This window comes from Triturus cristatus, chromosome 6, assembly GCF_964204655.1.
Source record: "Triturus cristatus chromosome 6, aTriCri1.1, whole genome shotgun sequence".
Classification (NCBI taxonomy): domain Eukaryota; kingdom Metazoa; phylum Chordata; class Amphibia; order Caudata; family Salamandridae; genus Triturus; species Triturus cristatus.
In genome coordinates, this window is record NC_140589.1 from 1,342,038,049 (window position 1) to 1,342,056,144 (window position 18,096).

The 18,096-nt window shown below is 44.7% G+C and overlaps 1 protein-coding gene across 1 annotated transcript in view; it reads right to left on the reverse strand.

The window, feature by feature from the left end:
- RYR2 (ryanodine receptor 2) overlaps positions 1-18,096 on the reverse strand; it is a 3,458,987-nt gene that overhangs the window by 741,560 nt on the left and 2,699,331 nt on the right. Inside the window, exon 67 of the mRNA XM_085612346.1 lies at positions 15,831-15,905. Coding sequence (XP_085468472.1) covers positions 15,831-15,905 — 75 coding nt within the window. The remainder of the gene's footprint in view (positions 1-15,830; positions 15,906-18,096) is intronic.

Here is an 18,096-nt window from a genome sequence, read left to right on the forward strand (position 1 = left end):
AATGCCACGGGTAGGTCCTCAATGATGATATGACACAAACTGCACAAATGGACTCGCACGCTTATTTAGTTATTTGTTGAGTAACAGGTACATTTTTAGACACAGATGTGCAGCAAAGAATAAGTTACTTATCTTCGGTAACAATGTATCTGTAAGAGACATACATTAGTTATAGATTCCTTACCTTAGAATTACCCCCAGGCATCATACTGGATCCAGAGAAATTCTTTCTTAGAATTACCCCTGTACGTCGGTAGGTGGTGTTGGTCCACTCTGTGTCCGTTGTTGGCGTCGTGGCCGCTGGGGTGACGTTGAGGTGTCTACTTAGACACCGCCCCTGCGTGCTGACATCAGTTCTGACACGACTTTCCATGCCAGAAGCGCAGAGCCATGCAAAACACTGACCACTGGTGCACAAAACTATGGTCCTGGAAGGGAGCCCCTATCCCTAGAAGTCAGTTTGCAGAACAGGGAGGATGGGTGGGGCGGTAAGGAATCTATAAATAACGAATGTCTCGTACAGATGCATTGTTACCGAAGCTAAGTAACTTGTTCATCTTAAAGGGACCATTAGTTATAGATTCCTAAACCTTAGAATAGATACCCCAGCAATACCAACCCCGGAGGTGGGTCTGTGAACCAAGTTCACACCAGGAAGTTATGGAGACCAGATTAGAACAGCTGAAAAAGCTGTTTCTCTGAAATTGGCTGTCCAGACAGTAATGTTTGGTAAATGTGTGCAGGAATGCCAACGTGGCTGCCCGGCAGATGTCATAAAACGGAACTCCACGTCCCAAAGCAGTAGTGGCTGCCATCGCCCTGGAAGAGTGGGAGAGCAGTCCTACTGGAGGTTCCTTTTTAGCCAAAGAATAACCCATCGAGAGACGGTACACTTGTGTACTGCCTGTCCCTTTTTGGCGCCCATATAACCCATGGATAGTTGATCGTCCACCCGGAAATCTTTAGTGTGGTCAAGGTAGAAGGACCAGTTTGTCCGGATGAACAGTCAGAAAAAGAGGTTTGGAAGATAAGGCCTGAACCTCACTCACCCTGTGGGCAGAGGTGATGGCAAGCAAGAAAGCAGTCTTCAAAGTAAGGCGACGAAGAAGACAATTATGTAGTGGCTCAAAGGGAGCACACATACCATAAGTGAGGTCAAGATTCAAGTCCCGCTGGGGCATTACGAAAGGAGAAGGAGGAAAGAGATGAGTAATACCCTTCAGAAATCTGTTAACAATCAGGGCCTTGAAAAGAGAAGGCTGATCAGGAAGGTGAAGAAAGGCTGAAATGGCTGCAAGATAGCCCTTAAGAGTGCCCAGAGCAGAGCGCTGCTGGGCCAAAGAAAGAAGGAAGAGGAGAACCTCTGAAAGAGGGGCAGAAAGGGGATCCACAGCCTTTGCTGTGCACCATGCCACACATTTGTTCCATCTACAGGTGTATACCGTTTTAGTGGAGGGACGCCTCACTGCCAAGATGACATTACAGACTTCGGGAGGAAGGTCAAAAGCTGTCAACTGTCACCGCTCAATCTCCACACAAGGAGGTGGAGACTGGACAGGTTCGGGTGGAGGACTGTCCCGTGCTGCTGCGACAGAAGATCCTCCCAAAGAGGCAGTCTGATTGGAGGATCAATGGCCATACCCAAGAGCTCGGGGTACCAGACTCTTTGTGCCCAGTCCGGAGCCACAAGAATGACTTGGACCAAGTCACGCTTGATCTTCTTCAGCACTCTAGGCAGAAGTGATACAGGTGGAAAGGCGTACAGGAGGCCACAACTCTACTCCTGGCGAAAAGCGTCGATAAGCGAGTATCGCCTTAAAAAGTCCAATGTGCAGAACTGCTGACAGTGTGTGTTTTCTTCAGTGGCAAACAGATCTAACCAAGGCTCTCCCTACTGTTGAAAGAGAACTTGCACCACCTCTGAGAGAAGATGCCATTCGTGATCCATCATGCACCGGCGGCTGAGCTTGTCCGCCCTGGCGTTCGGAGAAAACCTGCCAGGTGTTGAACCACCAGGGATATGCCCTGATGTTCAAACCATGTCCAAAGGTGAAGAGCCTCTTGACAAAGGGTCCACAACCCCACCCCTCCCGGTTTGTTGCAATACCACATTGCGGTGATGTTGTCCATGTACACCTGCATTACTTTTCCTTTGACAGAAGGAAGAAATGCCTTCAGTGTAAGACGGATCACCTGGAACTCCAGAAGGTTGATGTGGAGCCCGGACTTCGTCGGAGACCAGAGGCCTCTGATCTCTGCCTCTCCCATGTGGCCGCCCCATCCCAAGAGAGAAGCATCTGTCACCACCGTGAACTCTGACTGTGGAAGGGAGAGGCATCTACCGCTGACCCAATCCTGGTTAGTGAGCCATCACTGTAACTGACATGCAGTCCCTTCCGAAATCTGGACGACATCGGAAAGATTCCCCTGATGCGCGCCCACTGGAACCTCAGGTCTCACTGCAGAGCCCATATATGCCACCTGGCATGATCCACTAGCAGGATGCAGGAGGCCATGAGGCCTAGCATTCTCAAAGTCATTCTCACTGAAACCTGGGATAGAGGCTGATACATCGGTATCATAGCCCGAATATCCCGGACTCGCTGCTTGGGAGGATAGACCCGAATCTCCGCTGTGTCCAGAATCTCTCAGATGAAAAGGAGCTTTTGGGAGGGAATCAGGTACGACTTTGGCACATTGACTGTGAACCCCAGCAAATGCAGGAGGTCCGCCATAGTCTGGAGGTGGGAGACGCCAGCCTTGGGAGAACTCGCCTTCAACAGCCAGTCGTCGAGATAGGGGAAGACTGGAGCCTCTGATCTGCGCAGATGAGCTGCGACCACCGCCATCCCTTTCGTGAACACCCGAGGGGCACTGTTAAGGCCAAAGGGGTGCACGGTAAACTGAAAATGCTCGTGGCCTACCGTGAACCGCAGGTAATGCCGATGAGCAGGCAAGAAGGATATGTGGGCAGACAAGACCTGAGCCAAGGTTAACATCTTGAACTTCTCCTTCCGGAAGAAGCGATTGACATCCCTGAGGTCTAAGATAGGACGCAGGCCTTTGTCCTTCTTGGGAACCAAGAAGTAGTGGGGGTAGCAACCACAACCTACTTCTGGCAAAGGGATGCATTTGATAGCTCTCTTGGCCAGGAGAGCGGTAACTTCCTGGTGGAGAAAGACCGAATGATCCTCCGACATGGGTTGGAGTGTTGGTGGCATGGAGGGAGGGGTAGTCTCCAAGGGGAGTAAGTAGCCCCTTCAGACTATCTGCAGAACTCACCTGTCTGACGTGATGTGCCAGTGGGAGAGGCAATGACAAATCCTGCTGCCCACTGGCAACTGGTGGGCCTGGGAGGTCAGAATAGGAAGGTTTGAAGGCTGCTCCAGAGGGAAACACACAAGATGATGGACGGAATGTTGCACATTGGCAAAACATTCACCCCCAGTCACAGACCTGGGTTTAATCCATCGTTATTTTGCTCACCACGCCACCCCAGTTCAGACATGGCCAAATGCAAATCAGTCTTGCCTCTGTGCCTCATAGGAAGAGTCCAGCCCGAACTGCCTAGCCATGTCTTCCCTGGACCGCACAAGCATCCCAGGACCGGTTTCGGGGTTTCACCCCTCTTCAGCCAGGATAGCTTGACTCCAGTGGCGTAGTGAGCACGGGACCCACGTCTGGGCATACCCTTCCCACATAGAGCGAACAGCAAAACACACAAGATGATGGACGGAATGTTGCACATTGCCAAAACATTCACCCCCAGTCACAGATCTGGGTTTAATCCATCGTTATTTTGCTCACCACGCCACCCCAGTTCAGACATGGCCATATGCAAATCAGTCTTGACCCTGTGCCTCATGGTAACAGTCCAGCCCGAACTGCCAAGCCATGTCTTCCCTGGACCAGAATCAAGCATCCTAGGACCAGTTTCGGGGTTTCACCCCTCTTCAGCCAGGATAGCTTGACTCCAGTGGCGTAGTGAGCATGGGACCCATGTCTGGGCATACCTTTCCCACATAGGGCGAACATCAAAACACACATGATGATGGACGGAATGTTGCACATTGGCAAAACATTGACCCCCAGACACAGATCTGGGTTTAATCCATCGTTACTTTGCTCACCACGCCACCCCAGTTCAGCCTTGGGAGAACTCGCCTTCAACAGCCAATCGTCGACATAGGGGAAGACTGGAGCCCCTGATCTGCGCAGATGAGCTGCGACCACCGCCATCCCTTTCGTGAACCTTCAAGGGGCGCTGTTAAGGCCAAAGGGGAGCACAGTAGACTGAAAATGCTCGTGGCCTACCGTGAACCGCAGGTAACTCCGATGGGCAGGCAAGATGGGGATGTGAAAGTAAGCGTCCTGCAAGTCCAACGCTACCATTCAGTCTCCGCGGTCGCGGGCAGACAAGACCTGAGCCAAGGTTAAAATCTTGAACTTCTCCTTCCGGAGGAAGCGGTTGACATCCCTGTTGGTGGCATGGAGGGAGGGGTAGTCTCCAAGAGGAGTAAGTAGCCCCTGCGGACTATCTGCAGAACTCACCTGTCTGACGTGATGTGCCAGTGGGAGAGGCGATGACAAATTCTGCCGCCCACTGGCAACTGGTGGGCCTGGAAGGTCGGAATAGGAAGGTTTGAAGGCTGCTCCAGAGGGGGCTTTGGTGGACTGGCCCGCCCATTGGCCCCCAGACTTCAACAGTGGGACCCACGCCACCGACCACACAAAGGCTGGGTAGCCTGCATGGCTCCGTGGCTCTGGGCGGATCGTGGTGGGGCACCACTTCTGTAGCCACGAAAGAGGTGAAAGGCAGACTGCATGGAGTGAGAAGTTGCTGCGAGGCCTAAGGATCTGGCCATGTACTTGAAGCTCTCAAGCGCGTTGACTGCCTTGTCACCAAACAGGCAACGGCCATCAAAGGGCATGTGCAAAAGGGTAGATTGGTCATCCCCGGAGCAGCCAGATGTTCTCAGCCAGGCGTAGCGTCTCAGGGTTACCGATGTATAAACCGTTCTACCCAGCGAGTCGGCGGTATCCAGCCCACAGTGGATGGTGAACCTTGCTGTGTCTCAACCCTCAGCAACGGCGCCGCTCAGCACGGCACGAGCCTCCTCCGGGCACTGTGGCAGCACTTATGCAGCCATATCCCACACCGTGTGTGTGCAACAGCCCAATAGACATGCAGTGTTCACTGACTGCAGTCCTAAGCTGGCGGGAGAAAACATCTTCCCAAGATGGTCTAGATTCTTGGATTCCCTATCTGGGGGAGCAGTAGGGAATGCACCCTTAGAGGATGAGGCTTTGACCACCAAGCTCTCTGAGTAGTGTACTGGGTGAGGAAAAGTGGGTTGCCCAGGGCCGGGCAGTGGCGTCGAGCAATCATCCTGCCCACAGGAGCCCCAGTGCTGGGCTTGGACCAAGTGAACAGAAGGATGTCAGTGAGGGCCTCATTAAAAGGCAGCAGGGGCTCTGAAGAGGCCGCTGCCGGCTGAAGCACCTCAGTCAGGAAGTTGGTCCTGACAGCCACCATAAGAAGCTCAAGGCCCAAGGCCTCAGCCTTCCTACCCAGCACCACTGTGTAAGAAGCTCCCTCCTCCATAGCCAAGGTAGGGGTGGGAAAGGATACCAAGGTCTGGGGAAGTATCCAGACCACTGGCATCACCCAACTCCTTTTCTCAGTCTGGCTCTTCAAGTTAGTCTGCTAAAGGGTCAATAGACCCCTCCCAGTCCTCCTCACCTTCCTCTGGCTGCCACTTAGGGCGGTAGGGTATGCCAGGGATGAGCAGCGGTACAAAAGTACCCCCGGGGCCGATACCCACATTAAATGACATCCGGCTCTGTGTCCATGTCGGGGGTGAGGCTGGGGTCGATGCTGGTTGGGGGCACAACCGGTGTCGGGGCGTTGCCACTGGAATCGGCGCCGGGTAAGGTACCGTGAGGTCGACCGGCACCGATTCAGTTTCGGGCCCGGATCCCTGGGGACCATGCAGTACCAGGGTCAGAGCTACCGCCATCGAAGGCCTAGGGCACCCAATGGAGTCCGTGGGGCCCGAAGGCATGCTGCCCACAGATGATGTGCAGCGCTACGTAAAATTGATAAAGCCGGGCAGGGGATGCTCTGGCTCCGGGAAAGGGAGGGAAGCACGGCACCATCCCAGTGGGCTCCGAGGAAGGAGCCGAAGAGCGATGACACTCCGGGTCCCATTTCGCATCGGCAACGGATGGGGAGAAGGAGAAGAGCGACAATGCTTTTTCGCCTTCTTCTTGTGCTTCGACTTCCCGGAGGAGTGCGAAGACTTCGAAGAGGAATGGTGATGACTCTGTGACCGGACCTACGACCTTCCTCTTGACGGGGACCTCGAGAGGCACGGAGCGGACTGCCGGGCCTCCAAAAGCTTTGGGGACCGCTCCCGCAAAGACTTCGGGTTCATGGCCCGGCAGTCGGAGCACGACTTCGGACCGTCGTTGCTATCCAGGCACCAAAGGCACACAAGGTGCGGATCGGTGACCCACATCAACTTGTGACAGGTGTTACAGGGCCTGGAGCCAGTCCGACGATGGGACATCCCTCCTGCTACCAGGAGTTCGAAGACTCAAAAAAGAGGTTGACAAAAGTCAAAAAAGATTCAGTCAAAATGTGACTAAAGGGCACGCTCTCTCCAGATCTGCGCTGGCTGGTGCAGAAAAAGAAAGAGCTGACGTCAGCGCCCAGGGGCAGCGTCTAAGTAGACACCACAACTTCATCCTGGCGACCACAACACCAACAAGTGGAGTCAATCCACACCGCCTACTGATGCGCAGGGGTACTGCTGAGAAAAAGAAATTCTGGATCCAGTCGGACGCCTGGCTCTGGGTAGTTCTAAGGTAAGGAATCTATAACTAATGGTCTCTTTCTGATATAGCATTTCTAATTTTTTCGGCCACCTCTGCCGTCCGTTAGTTTTTATTTAACTATGAAAAAGGCATCTCAGAACTTTGAGATATGTGAAGTATTTTCAATGTGATTCTCTGTCCTCGTAGATTGTTCAGAACCAATTGGAGCTGTTATCATTTTTTAATTGGGAGGTCAGTGTGAGGGGATCTTCTCAGTAGAACAGAATGAAAACTTTTTTTGAATAGAAGCAAATTTTTTTTAAAGTAGTAGGCACAATCATTGGCACATGCTTGGGGTGTGCCACAACATGGCACAGGTGTGCTGGTTCAAAATATATTGATCTGACAAACAAAGTATGGGGAGGTTGTATGCATTGGAGCAGAGCAATTTAGACTCCACCCTCACAGGTCAGAGAAATGCTCTTATGTACCTACATGTGACACTACTTATTGTGTGCCTTAACGTTATTAACACGTGTGCACATTTAAACGCAATAATTAAATGTATTTACAATAGAAACTAGAGTTTTATAAACGGGTGCACTGATGTTCAGTTTAACATGAAGACATGCATTCTGTATTCAGGTTTGCATTTATTCTTTAAGTCACATTTGCTTTTGGTCTTGAGTTGCATGTGCAGAAGTATAACCAAGTATTTGAAGTGCACGTTTAAATGTTAGGTTAAAGAAAGCTAGAGTAAAGGCCTTCATTTTGATATGTATTTTGCTTGGTTAGGGTGTTCTTTCTTTTGGCGAAGCCTTCTCATGATTTCATTAGCTAGTGAAAAGTATTGTTGTCTGTACTAGTTTCTTGATAACAAGGCCTGAGAAGAGAAATCTTGGCAAGAAATGAGAAGACCTAATGGACAGATGAAGCCTCCAAGTCATTGTGTATCATGAACAGAGAGTGTTCAAGGTTTCAATAACTGTCCAAGTTCTGTGGGATGGTGAAGTCTGGTAATGTCGCAAACACAAACCATAAGAAGTGTAATTATTGGTTCCTGGTGGTGTGGAAAGAGGTATGGTTGTTGTTGAAGTTTACTGAATTTAATTAGTGTTCTTACTGTTAGAAGTTAGAGCAGATTCCCTTAAACTTTGAGAAGTACAGCCCTCTCTGCTTCCTTTATTCTTAAAAGTGTAAAGTTTTGTGCTAAACACTTATTCCAATTCTGTAAGATTTCTACTACAGTCTTTACTATGCTGACACCTTCTCGCACTTCAGTATTTCCTTGAGACCCTATCCTATCCTATGAACAATCCTTATTCTAAACGTAATGCCAAGATCAGATGACTTTAGAACGTACTCACGTTTCAAAGAGAGAATTGGAGTTTCTTTAAGGAACACTTATTCCTATTTCTCCGTTTTAGTTTTTCTGTGGCTGTGTTTATTTCATATCTTATTCTACTGAGACTCAACCTATTGCCATATTTCAGTTTACCAGCCGTAATCCTGTATCTTTTTTAATATTCTCTTGATATGCATATATAATGGTCTGATGATTAATTGGCAATAAAACTATTTAACTTCAATAACTAGTTCCTGGTCCTTATTGTTGGACCAAATGGGCATCACGAAAGATGAATTGTTTTATTATTGCTCACTCTCTTTGTGTCTCACTCATCTTAAAAAGGTCCATCAGATAAGAGATTGCAAATCATGCAATCATGCACCTGCTCGCTTTCACATTATCCATTCTTTTATTGTTTATAAAATATAGTTGCATCATAAATTTGAGATATTGGCTTTGTAGTCTTAATCTCTGAATGAAGACCCATGGAAGCCCAAACAAAACACGCTACTGAATCTAGCAAAAGTAATGTATTACAAATCAGAGTTGGAGCAGCCTATGTTTTGCAGCAGACACATAAAAACAGGGGCCAGATTTATCATTGCATGGCATGGTGTCCAAAGGAATACTTTAGTCAGATTTACCAAGCAATGCAAGGTCACATTACGTGGCCCTGTGTTCCTTGGTAAATCTGGAGTACCACAAGGCAGCGCAAGTTGCTGGCTTGTGTTACTCTGCCCTGGGAAGGTGGAGCATGGGTCTTACCACGCATCCACCGATGTATTTTGGCACATTCCCAGATTAATAAACACTGGTAATTTCAGCATATATTGTCGTACACCTAATGAACAAGGATGCAACATACAGATAATAAACAAACTATCAGGCCAAGTTCATTATAATATATGAACAACCATTATGCAAGTATGTAAGATGATAGATATACTTCAAGTCGTATTCATTGAGGCACGGGAGCGCACAGCAGTTTGAAGAAAGTGACTAACTCTGTGAATTAAGTCATCATTGCTTAGTGTCCGCAAAGTTCTAAAGGCCTCATTGAAATCTGTCAGGGCATTGGCTTTAAAATAAGGAATGAGAAAGTGTTTGGTGTATTTTTTGTAGAAACCGCAAAACAGAGTAAAATGCATCAAACTTTGCTTACCACCCTGGTTACATGGACAGGGTAGATTTCTTAAATTATAGGAGTAACCTAAGGGGAAGCAAAGTAGGTTTACAACGCTCCCATCCCTAAATCTAAACAACAAACTCCTGTTCCATCTGCCCAGTTCCTTACACAAATAACCTTGGGGCTTGTTAGGTGGCCTAGTACAGAGCTCTTGTATGTGTAAGTACCCAAGGATGGCTGGCTTTCTAAATTCAATGTTTTCTCTGTTCGATCGGTACAGATCGAATAAGGCCCTTTTCACTGTGAGCTTATGCGATGGGTTTATTGTTTCAGGTGCGGAGAAAAGATGCCCCATTTCCACACTTTCTAAACTCGTCTGTACCGCTTTAAGCCAAGGAATATAGTTTGCCCGCTCACATTTCAAACAATCTAAGATTATGTCGCGGGTCAATGAGGCAGCTTGATTACGCCAGATTTTTAACCAAAACAAAGCGGGTCTTGATTTTATAAAATCCTCTATGTAAGGCAGGTTCAGTTCACTGTGACATACGTATGACGGGGCCGAAATGACCCCCCCCAGTACCTTCCTACAGAATTTGTTTTCTTCTATCTGGATATTGGTGCAGCTCGAGTAACCCCACACCTCGGCACCATAAGTACCTGTCGGGACGCACTGGGTTTTGTAGATTTGTAAAAGTGATGAGGTGAACTCTGCGTGTCTTGGTTGGCGTAAGGTAATTAAGGAGTTAATGGCTTTACCCAGTTTGTTCCTCCCTCTGGCAACATGTGGTTGCCAGGATCCAAAATTGGAGAACAGCAGGCCCAAATAAGGGAAAGTGCAAGTGCTGTCTAAAATGTTATTCCCAGACATTATGTGACGAATTTTATGTTTCCTTGGCCCGCAAGACATTATATAAGATTTTTTGAAATTTGTGCATAAGTCGAGATCGGCCATAAAAGAAACAAAGCCTGAGATTAAAGTGCGAAGTGCATTAGGTGTACGGCCTATAAGTACTGCATCGTCGGCGTAAAGAAGTACGGGTAAAGAATTGCCATTGACGAGCGGGACATCAGTAGTTAGTTTATCTAGAGATGAGTTTAATTCATTTATATATAAAATAAAAAGCAGGGGAGCCAGGACGCAACCCTGTCTTACCCCCCTTCCAATTAAAATCTCGTCCGAAACCTCACCATCGTTGTTAATGCGAAAACGGGCTTTTAGATCTCTGTGTAAATAAGCCAAAAATTGGACCAGAGATTCATCTAGACCATAGCTCAGCAAGGCTATCCATAAACGAGATTGGTTTACAAAATCAAAAGCAGAGCTTAAGTCCATAAAACCTAGGTAGAGTGGGGATTTTTTTGCTATAATATATTTATCTATAACTAGGTTTAGGTTCAGGCACTGCTCAACCGTCCCTACATTGTTTCTAAAGCCTAACTGGCAAGGGTGTAAGATTTTGTTTTCCTCTGCCCAAGTACTGATCTTATTAAAAATAACCCTGCCCAAAATCTTGAGTGTATTGTTTATATATTTTAATGATGTATTTTATGGAGCTTTTGATGTGAACAAAACGGATTTGGAATGTATGAAATAACTTGTATGTACTTTTATGGATGTTTTAAATATATCCGAATAAAGATCATTTGAATTTGAATTGAAAGACTGGTAATCCATGGGTCAAAATGCTATGCCTTCCCAGGGGAGGTGCAGCTAGAGAAATACCTTTTTGTATCCTCGCTGTTTCCTTTTTCTAAGTGTGCAGCACATTTAGGAAGAGGTAAAAACGTCTATCGATTGTTTTTGTGCAGTAATGTGTCCCTTTCTGCACCAAAACAACTCTGCCTACAACAAAGGCAGCCTTGCAGCATGGTACAAGGTTGCTTATGTTGGTGCTAGTCAGCAGATTGAGCTCCTGCACAGGTAGAGATTTGCCACATATTGATAATTATGGCTTATTCCTGCTGTCTTCCTTTCATGCAGCACAGCAAGTTCTCTTGCTGCATTGTGTTGCATGAAATATTAAATAATCTCGCCCTAGGGGTGTGCAAAAGTTGGGCAATTTTCATTTGCGTAACTACATAAAGTGTCAGGCAAATTACACATAATTATGCATAATCATGCAAAATGGAAGAAAGCCAGCATTGGGCAATATATTTTTCACAAAATAATTTTTGTGTCGATTTGGATGTGAGGACACATTTCTGGTTAAGAAATAGCAGAAAAACACAAGTGCCACAAACAGCAGCCACTTGTGTTCTGGTTGTTCACGTTGTTCCTGTGAGCTAAACTATTGCTGCAAATGACACACAATTGCATTATGTCACGTAATCTTGTAACTTTCGGAAATTTTGAATAAAAAGGGCAACAACAAATTACACGCAATTACACCACTGTAACGGAAATTTTGCCAGAGCCTACTACAAACCCTATTTTTCTCCAGGAAGAAAACAGCAAATATGCTGAGAGCCATCCTATAACAGCGAAATACTTGGTAGTCTATAGTTACAGATATTTCCTACATTTTTAAGCTGTTAATAGGATCTGCCATGTCCCTTATAGTCTTCCAATGTAGGTCAGAGATATCTTGCTTATGGAGCTCAGTTAGAAAACTCATGACCCTTTTATTGGCTTTATAGTTTTATTTCTTTCAACTGCATAAGCTGTATGTATATGTACCAAAAATATATTTTCCCACTTGAAATGTTTTCTGGGACTATAACTATTGTGCATCAATTCATATTTGTTATTAGCAACATAAGCATGAGTTTGGGAAAATATATAGAGCTCAATTCACAAAAGTTTTTATAAGTATGGGAAGTGGTACTACAGGTGTAATCTTTTATGTAATATTAGATGCTTTTGTGAACCGGCCCAGAAACATACAACTCGCTATGAGTAAATGTAAAAATGGGAGCAGTCCTCTTTATGTGAACTAAATGTATATGAATGTTCCCTGAATATTCCCATGTCAGATTTTTGGGGGGGAAATTAAGTAAGGCATGTTGGAGTACTTTAAAGAGTACCAAAAGAGTATTACTTTATGTACTCCAAAATACTGTGGGAATAGGCCTCTTAACAGAGGGGTTACACGTAACATCATAGAAAACAAGAGCACAGCCATCTATGGTGTCACATAGAAACCTATTGTAGAAAACACCACATTATTGGCAACTACTTATCTACAATGTTATACTGTCTCATATAGCACATCCTTTTGAATATTTAACTAAAAATAGATACCACTAGTGTAATGTCTACATTCAGGAAATATTTTAACTTTGCCTGAGAAGTAGGGCAAATGTTAGAACTTTGTCAATGACAAAGCTGGACAATGTTTCCCAATTTAACCATACTTTACCTGGGCTGAAGTGAAGTTATCTATGACAAATACAACTCAGGATTCAGTGCTCTTGGCAGGACATAATGTAGCAGAAAAGCCTGTTATCCTACTGATGGTACATGGCAAGCACATGCTCGCAGGCATGGGTGCAGGGAGGGCAAGGCAGGAAATGTCAGGGCAGGAGTGTGTCAGGGTGCCCCTAAAGTGACAGCTCCATTGGAGTTATGCAGTGGTAATGCTCAGAACGGGACATTGTGGGTAAGGGCGGCATTCCACACGGTGGTGGCTAAAACCATGGGCATAAATATCTGCTAATACGTGCTAGTTCATCTACTGCTCCTCAGACCAATAATCATTGCTCAAAGCCGCAAACAGCCACTAAGTTTCCTTCTTTCTATTGAAATTTCAGCTGCACAACTTTGCACACCGTGGTCCTTCCACCGTTCCACACCACTCTGTGAGCTGCCCATTCTCCAATCCATCAACAATGTCAAATAATGCTTGTTGCCCTGCCTTTGCACTATCCCTTCAGAGATTCCCCTAAAAAAAGTCAAACATACCTTTTGTCATGCCACCTTATCCCACTAGCATCAGAACCCCTCAACCACTCTGAAAGCAAACAATTGCACCTGAGTGCTAACACCCATATCTAGTTTTTCTCTTAGCGTTTTTTACAGTAGCCTTTCCAAGGGCCTTGTTCGTAAGCATGCACCATACTGGCTGACTGCAGCTCTATCTAGAGGTGGGCAAACCACTGAAAGGGCGAGCCAGGTTCGAGCCTCAAGCTGGCTCTGGCTCAGCTCAAGGTCCCCTTGGAACCTTGAGCCCATAATGAGCCCAGCTTTTATGTAGCTCCTGTCTTACAACCTCGCTCTACCCTCATGCACAAAGAGGTAAAAATAAACCATTAACATTTGAGGTAAAAAGGAGAGACAAATAAACACCAATAGTGGCCTGATGGAACAAAGTGAAATCAGAAAACCAGGATTAATCGCAGCTTCCCTGCTTAAGCAAATTGTTTGATCTTAGGCAAATATTTTCTTTTATCGATCCTCCCTTGTCTTCACTATGACATTGAAAGTTCCTTCAAATACATGAGTTAAAAATTCCTGATGTACAAAAACCTATTGTGTGTGATTAAACTAAAATATTGCTCTATTTATAAGAATCTGGGCCACACAAAGAGTTCACATGACAATTGTCCTGCCTCTTAGTTCACTAATAGCACTGTCACCAGGTTGAGGGGCAGCAATGGTTCTGAGTTCATCTTTAAAAATCTATCACTTTAATAAGTACTTCTCCGTGCAGTTCAATAATGTGATGTATCATTGTCAAAAATTCCACTTGTTACAGAAAGGCATTTTTTAACAATTTTGAAGAAACTTTATCATATTTTGCATTATGGTTGTTGTATGGCTTACATGGCAAACATGTTCAGGGCTTGGCTCGTGCATGGGATTTAACATCCAAGCCAGACCCCTGCCTTGGGTGTGGCTCATCGCAAAGTGTTAATTTGTTAGCTTCTCCACCTCTAGCACGATTAAATCTATGGTCAGAACTGTGAGAACCATAATGACAGTTGTTCTGAATGAGTCATTTTCAGCAAAAAGTGAAATCTCCTATTTACTACCGGTTTTCCCAAGATCAATGGCAGGTAGGGGCCATTGCTTTGTGGTTAAACTGACCGTCATCTGCAATACTGTTGTGGATACCTGAGAGAAGACTGGGCAGAAGACAGACCACAATTCATCATCCCAAAGTTGCTTCAAGATTCCCTTTAATTAAATGGCATGAACAACACCCACAATTCGTCAGATCCAAACCTAGGGATATATGTACAAGAACAGTTGCTAACTAGCGTTAGCCCTGTTTGCGATGTATTTACAATACGTTGCTACATGGCGATAGTTTCAGGTAGCCACGGTGAAAACTGCCGCTAACACTCGCATGAAGGCGATACAAATTCTGACATTAGCGTGGGAAAACTGACGAGACACCAATTTGCGGGCAAAAAACTCATGCTAGTCAGCAGAACTTTACCTTTACTGCCTCTAGAGGCAGAAATAGCCAATAAGTCCACCTCCAATTAAAATATAAAAGAAAAACAATGGAATGCAGAATAGAGCAGGCAAGGACAAGTGCAGCACAGATCAACATCCTCCCCAAACCCCCCCAACAGCCAGGATGACCAGCCAGAGTCCCAGGGAAGGAGGAAATGTAGAATCAGGGCTACATATATGAAAAGAGGCGCATCGCTGGGGAAAACCTGTGATACAATATTTTTTATATAGCCCTCCTTGCAACACCATGGCAGTCAAAACCTTGAAAGCCTGGGCAGTCCTTTGTGTCTTAGGAATATGGCCCCCCTATGTTTTATGTAAAATAGCACCCAATGAGTGCGGCATTTGAGAAAACCTGTTGGACACCATACCAGCAAATTTAACAAGGGGTTTTGCAATGATCTTTAAACCACCTATAGGGTGTTCTGACTGATGTTTTTCATGTGTTCATGTTACTTCGGGACTTTTCACTCCAGCCTGGCTATGCAATGATGCATGCCCCTCTCTTCAACTTCCAATAAATAGCCTAAGCATGTTGTCAAGCTGGTATGCAATAAAGTGTGATGTTCTTATCTGTGTTTCAGGTCAAAGTCTGTGAAAAATATGCTAAACATGCTCTACGGTCGTCTAGCTTTTTCTTTTAATTTCTGATTAGAGACAGCAAAAACCATTAAGTATCCATGAGTAAATCAATGATGATGTCAGGAGAAACCAAACATAGTGCAGAATGATCAGCTGAACCTCTTAAGTATGACATGCATGAGATATACATTAGGCAAAATAATTTAAAAAAAAAGTAAATATAACAAAGGAAGTATAACTGATCATATCAGTATATTCTACTGATGTCAACATGGTACGAAGAATGTAAAAGTGTCAATCAAACTTATTCCGTGAGATAGGAAAGAGTAAGAATTTCCTTGCTAAAATAATAATTTCATTTAATTGTCTGTGGGATAAGTATTGTTAAATGCTGGTAGTACCTGTGCCAGAGCAAACTGATTTTTTTAATGCACTGGAAAAGATGAAGGAAGTTAACATGGATTTATTTCCCCTGTCATGGGTTTGATGAAATGTGACATTACAGATGGGTGTTTTTTTGAGAAACATGTAATTGAGACCAGAGGTCTTACCTTTTCTATTACTGCTGACCCATATAAAGAAACTCGAAGCTCGTTTCAGAAAGTTTTTATTGAAAGGTGAGAAGCCTAGAGTAGTAATGAAACATTTGATATTAGTAATATGGATCCGGCTTGGGGAAACCAAATAATAAACATTGTTTGGGCATCAAATGTTGAGTGGGCTTGGGCATGGCTTTTGGACTACTAAAAACATGAGTTTGACTAGAAGCGATATGGGGTAGCTCATATGAGGAGATGCAGCAAATTGTAAAATATCAACATTTTCAACTTGTGTCACTATGACAATTGTGATAAGGAGAGACATCTTATAAACAACTCAGTAACTGAATTACATAGATGCATGCCCCTTTGCTAAATCATGTATGTTTGGCAGAAGTAACACAATTCAAATTCCTGGCCTGGAAAAAGCTAAAATTGCTTGTAGGCATGCTTAAGAGCAGCAATATTGAGGTCCTTTTTTAATATTGGCTTCCATATCATCATTAAGTCAGTTGCAGTCAAGTAAAATTAGAGCTCGCCGTGAGATGTCATTGATGTGTGAGGTCTTTCACAATGCTTTGGTGAAAGCAATGTATGGCTTGCAATTTTTATCTGTTTAGGTTTTGTGACAAACCTAACCATCATTCCTTCAACCGAAGTTTATTTCTGGAATTTCTATGGTTTTTATTCAACATAGTATAATGTGTGTAGAAAATCTTAATATTCCTTATTGAAGGCTTTTCAGATGGCGTCATGCATTTTTTAATGACATAATGTGCCGCTACCTCTAAAGATGACTTGTCTATAGGCAAGGCAATGCATCGGCATTTGTGAGATATCTGTATGTAGTGTGCACATGGTATGGCCTTTGGCCTGCCACTAAACATCATATGCAAGGTCATAAGGAATTTAGGGCATGATTTGCTATCATTCATATTATGGACTGTACATATTGTACAGAATTCCTTAATGTAAATTAAAAAAACCCTTAGAAATTCAATGAAAAAAACAAAGGTTAAAGGGGCATTATAATTTGGTGAACATGTCAGTTAAATCCTACTGTTTTAAACAAACAAAACCACTGAAATTCACCAGGTATAGTTATCTCAAGTAATATAACTCGTGCCCTACATTTTCTTAAAAAGCAAAGCTAGGGTGAGCTGTCATTCATGTTCCTCTACCTACACAGGACTATAAATTAACCTTAGCTATACCCTAAATGTATCCCTAAATAGCTACTGCACAAAGGTCCACACACACAGTAACAGTTGGTACTGTGGAATCCATAGACAAAAGATTTATTAGATTGTTTTCAAAGTTGGATCTGCATTAAAAATCTGCACATTTATTTTAAGCTTTGAAGCTTGCATGAAGATTGGTCATGATTTAAAAGCTGCCCTTCCCTGTTAAATTCACATGAGGAATTATTGGTAAGTGAGAACACAAATAAAGTACTCCTAATCAGTTTACACGCAAGGATACTGGCCACAGGATGTGATCAGAAGCAGGTCCTTTGCCCACTGATTACAAGGCATTGCCAAATGCTTTGCTAAGTGAGTAATCAAGTACTATTGTAAAGGTTATCAGTGAAGAGCACACCTTTTGCCTAGAAGCTTACTGGCATATCCATAGGGCTAGGAGTACTGCATACAGTACACATTTTGGGTGGCCAAAGAACGTTTCTCCTAGGACCAGGAAGCAGCATCGTGGTAACTGGGAGACTGATCACTTTAATATGGACACAGTGTGGACCTAGCCCTGCACTCAGTATGTTGGGCATGACTGAAGGCTGTGTCCAGCAGTTATGTAGGGTAGTTGAACTGTGATTAGAGCAATCTTACAGACTATGCCCTGTGTCCACTGCTCATGCAGCAAATCTGCAGTCTGTATTGGAATTTGGTACTTGCTACATGATCAACAGTGGGAAGGGCTTAGGTTTCGGTCTCATGCCAATGCATACTGGGCTGGGAGATTGTATGAATGTTATGGACCAACACCATGCATTGAATTTGGATCTACAGGGACCTGGCCAGTGTTCACTTGTGGTGAGAAACCAAAACCAAAATGTACATCCTGTACCGAAAGTCCATGGTTATGCTGAAGCCTATGTCCATGGGCACTGGGTGTGTGGCAGCGGGGACAAAGCATTGCTGGCATCCAACCTATGACTATTCTCTGCTGAGTAAGGCATAATGCTGAGTACTGAGGGCAAGGGTGTGCTGTTTCATACAATACATCATTAAAATATTAACCCAAATCAGTAAAAAATACATTATGG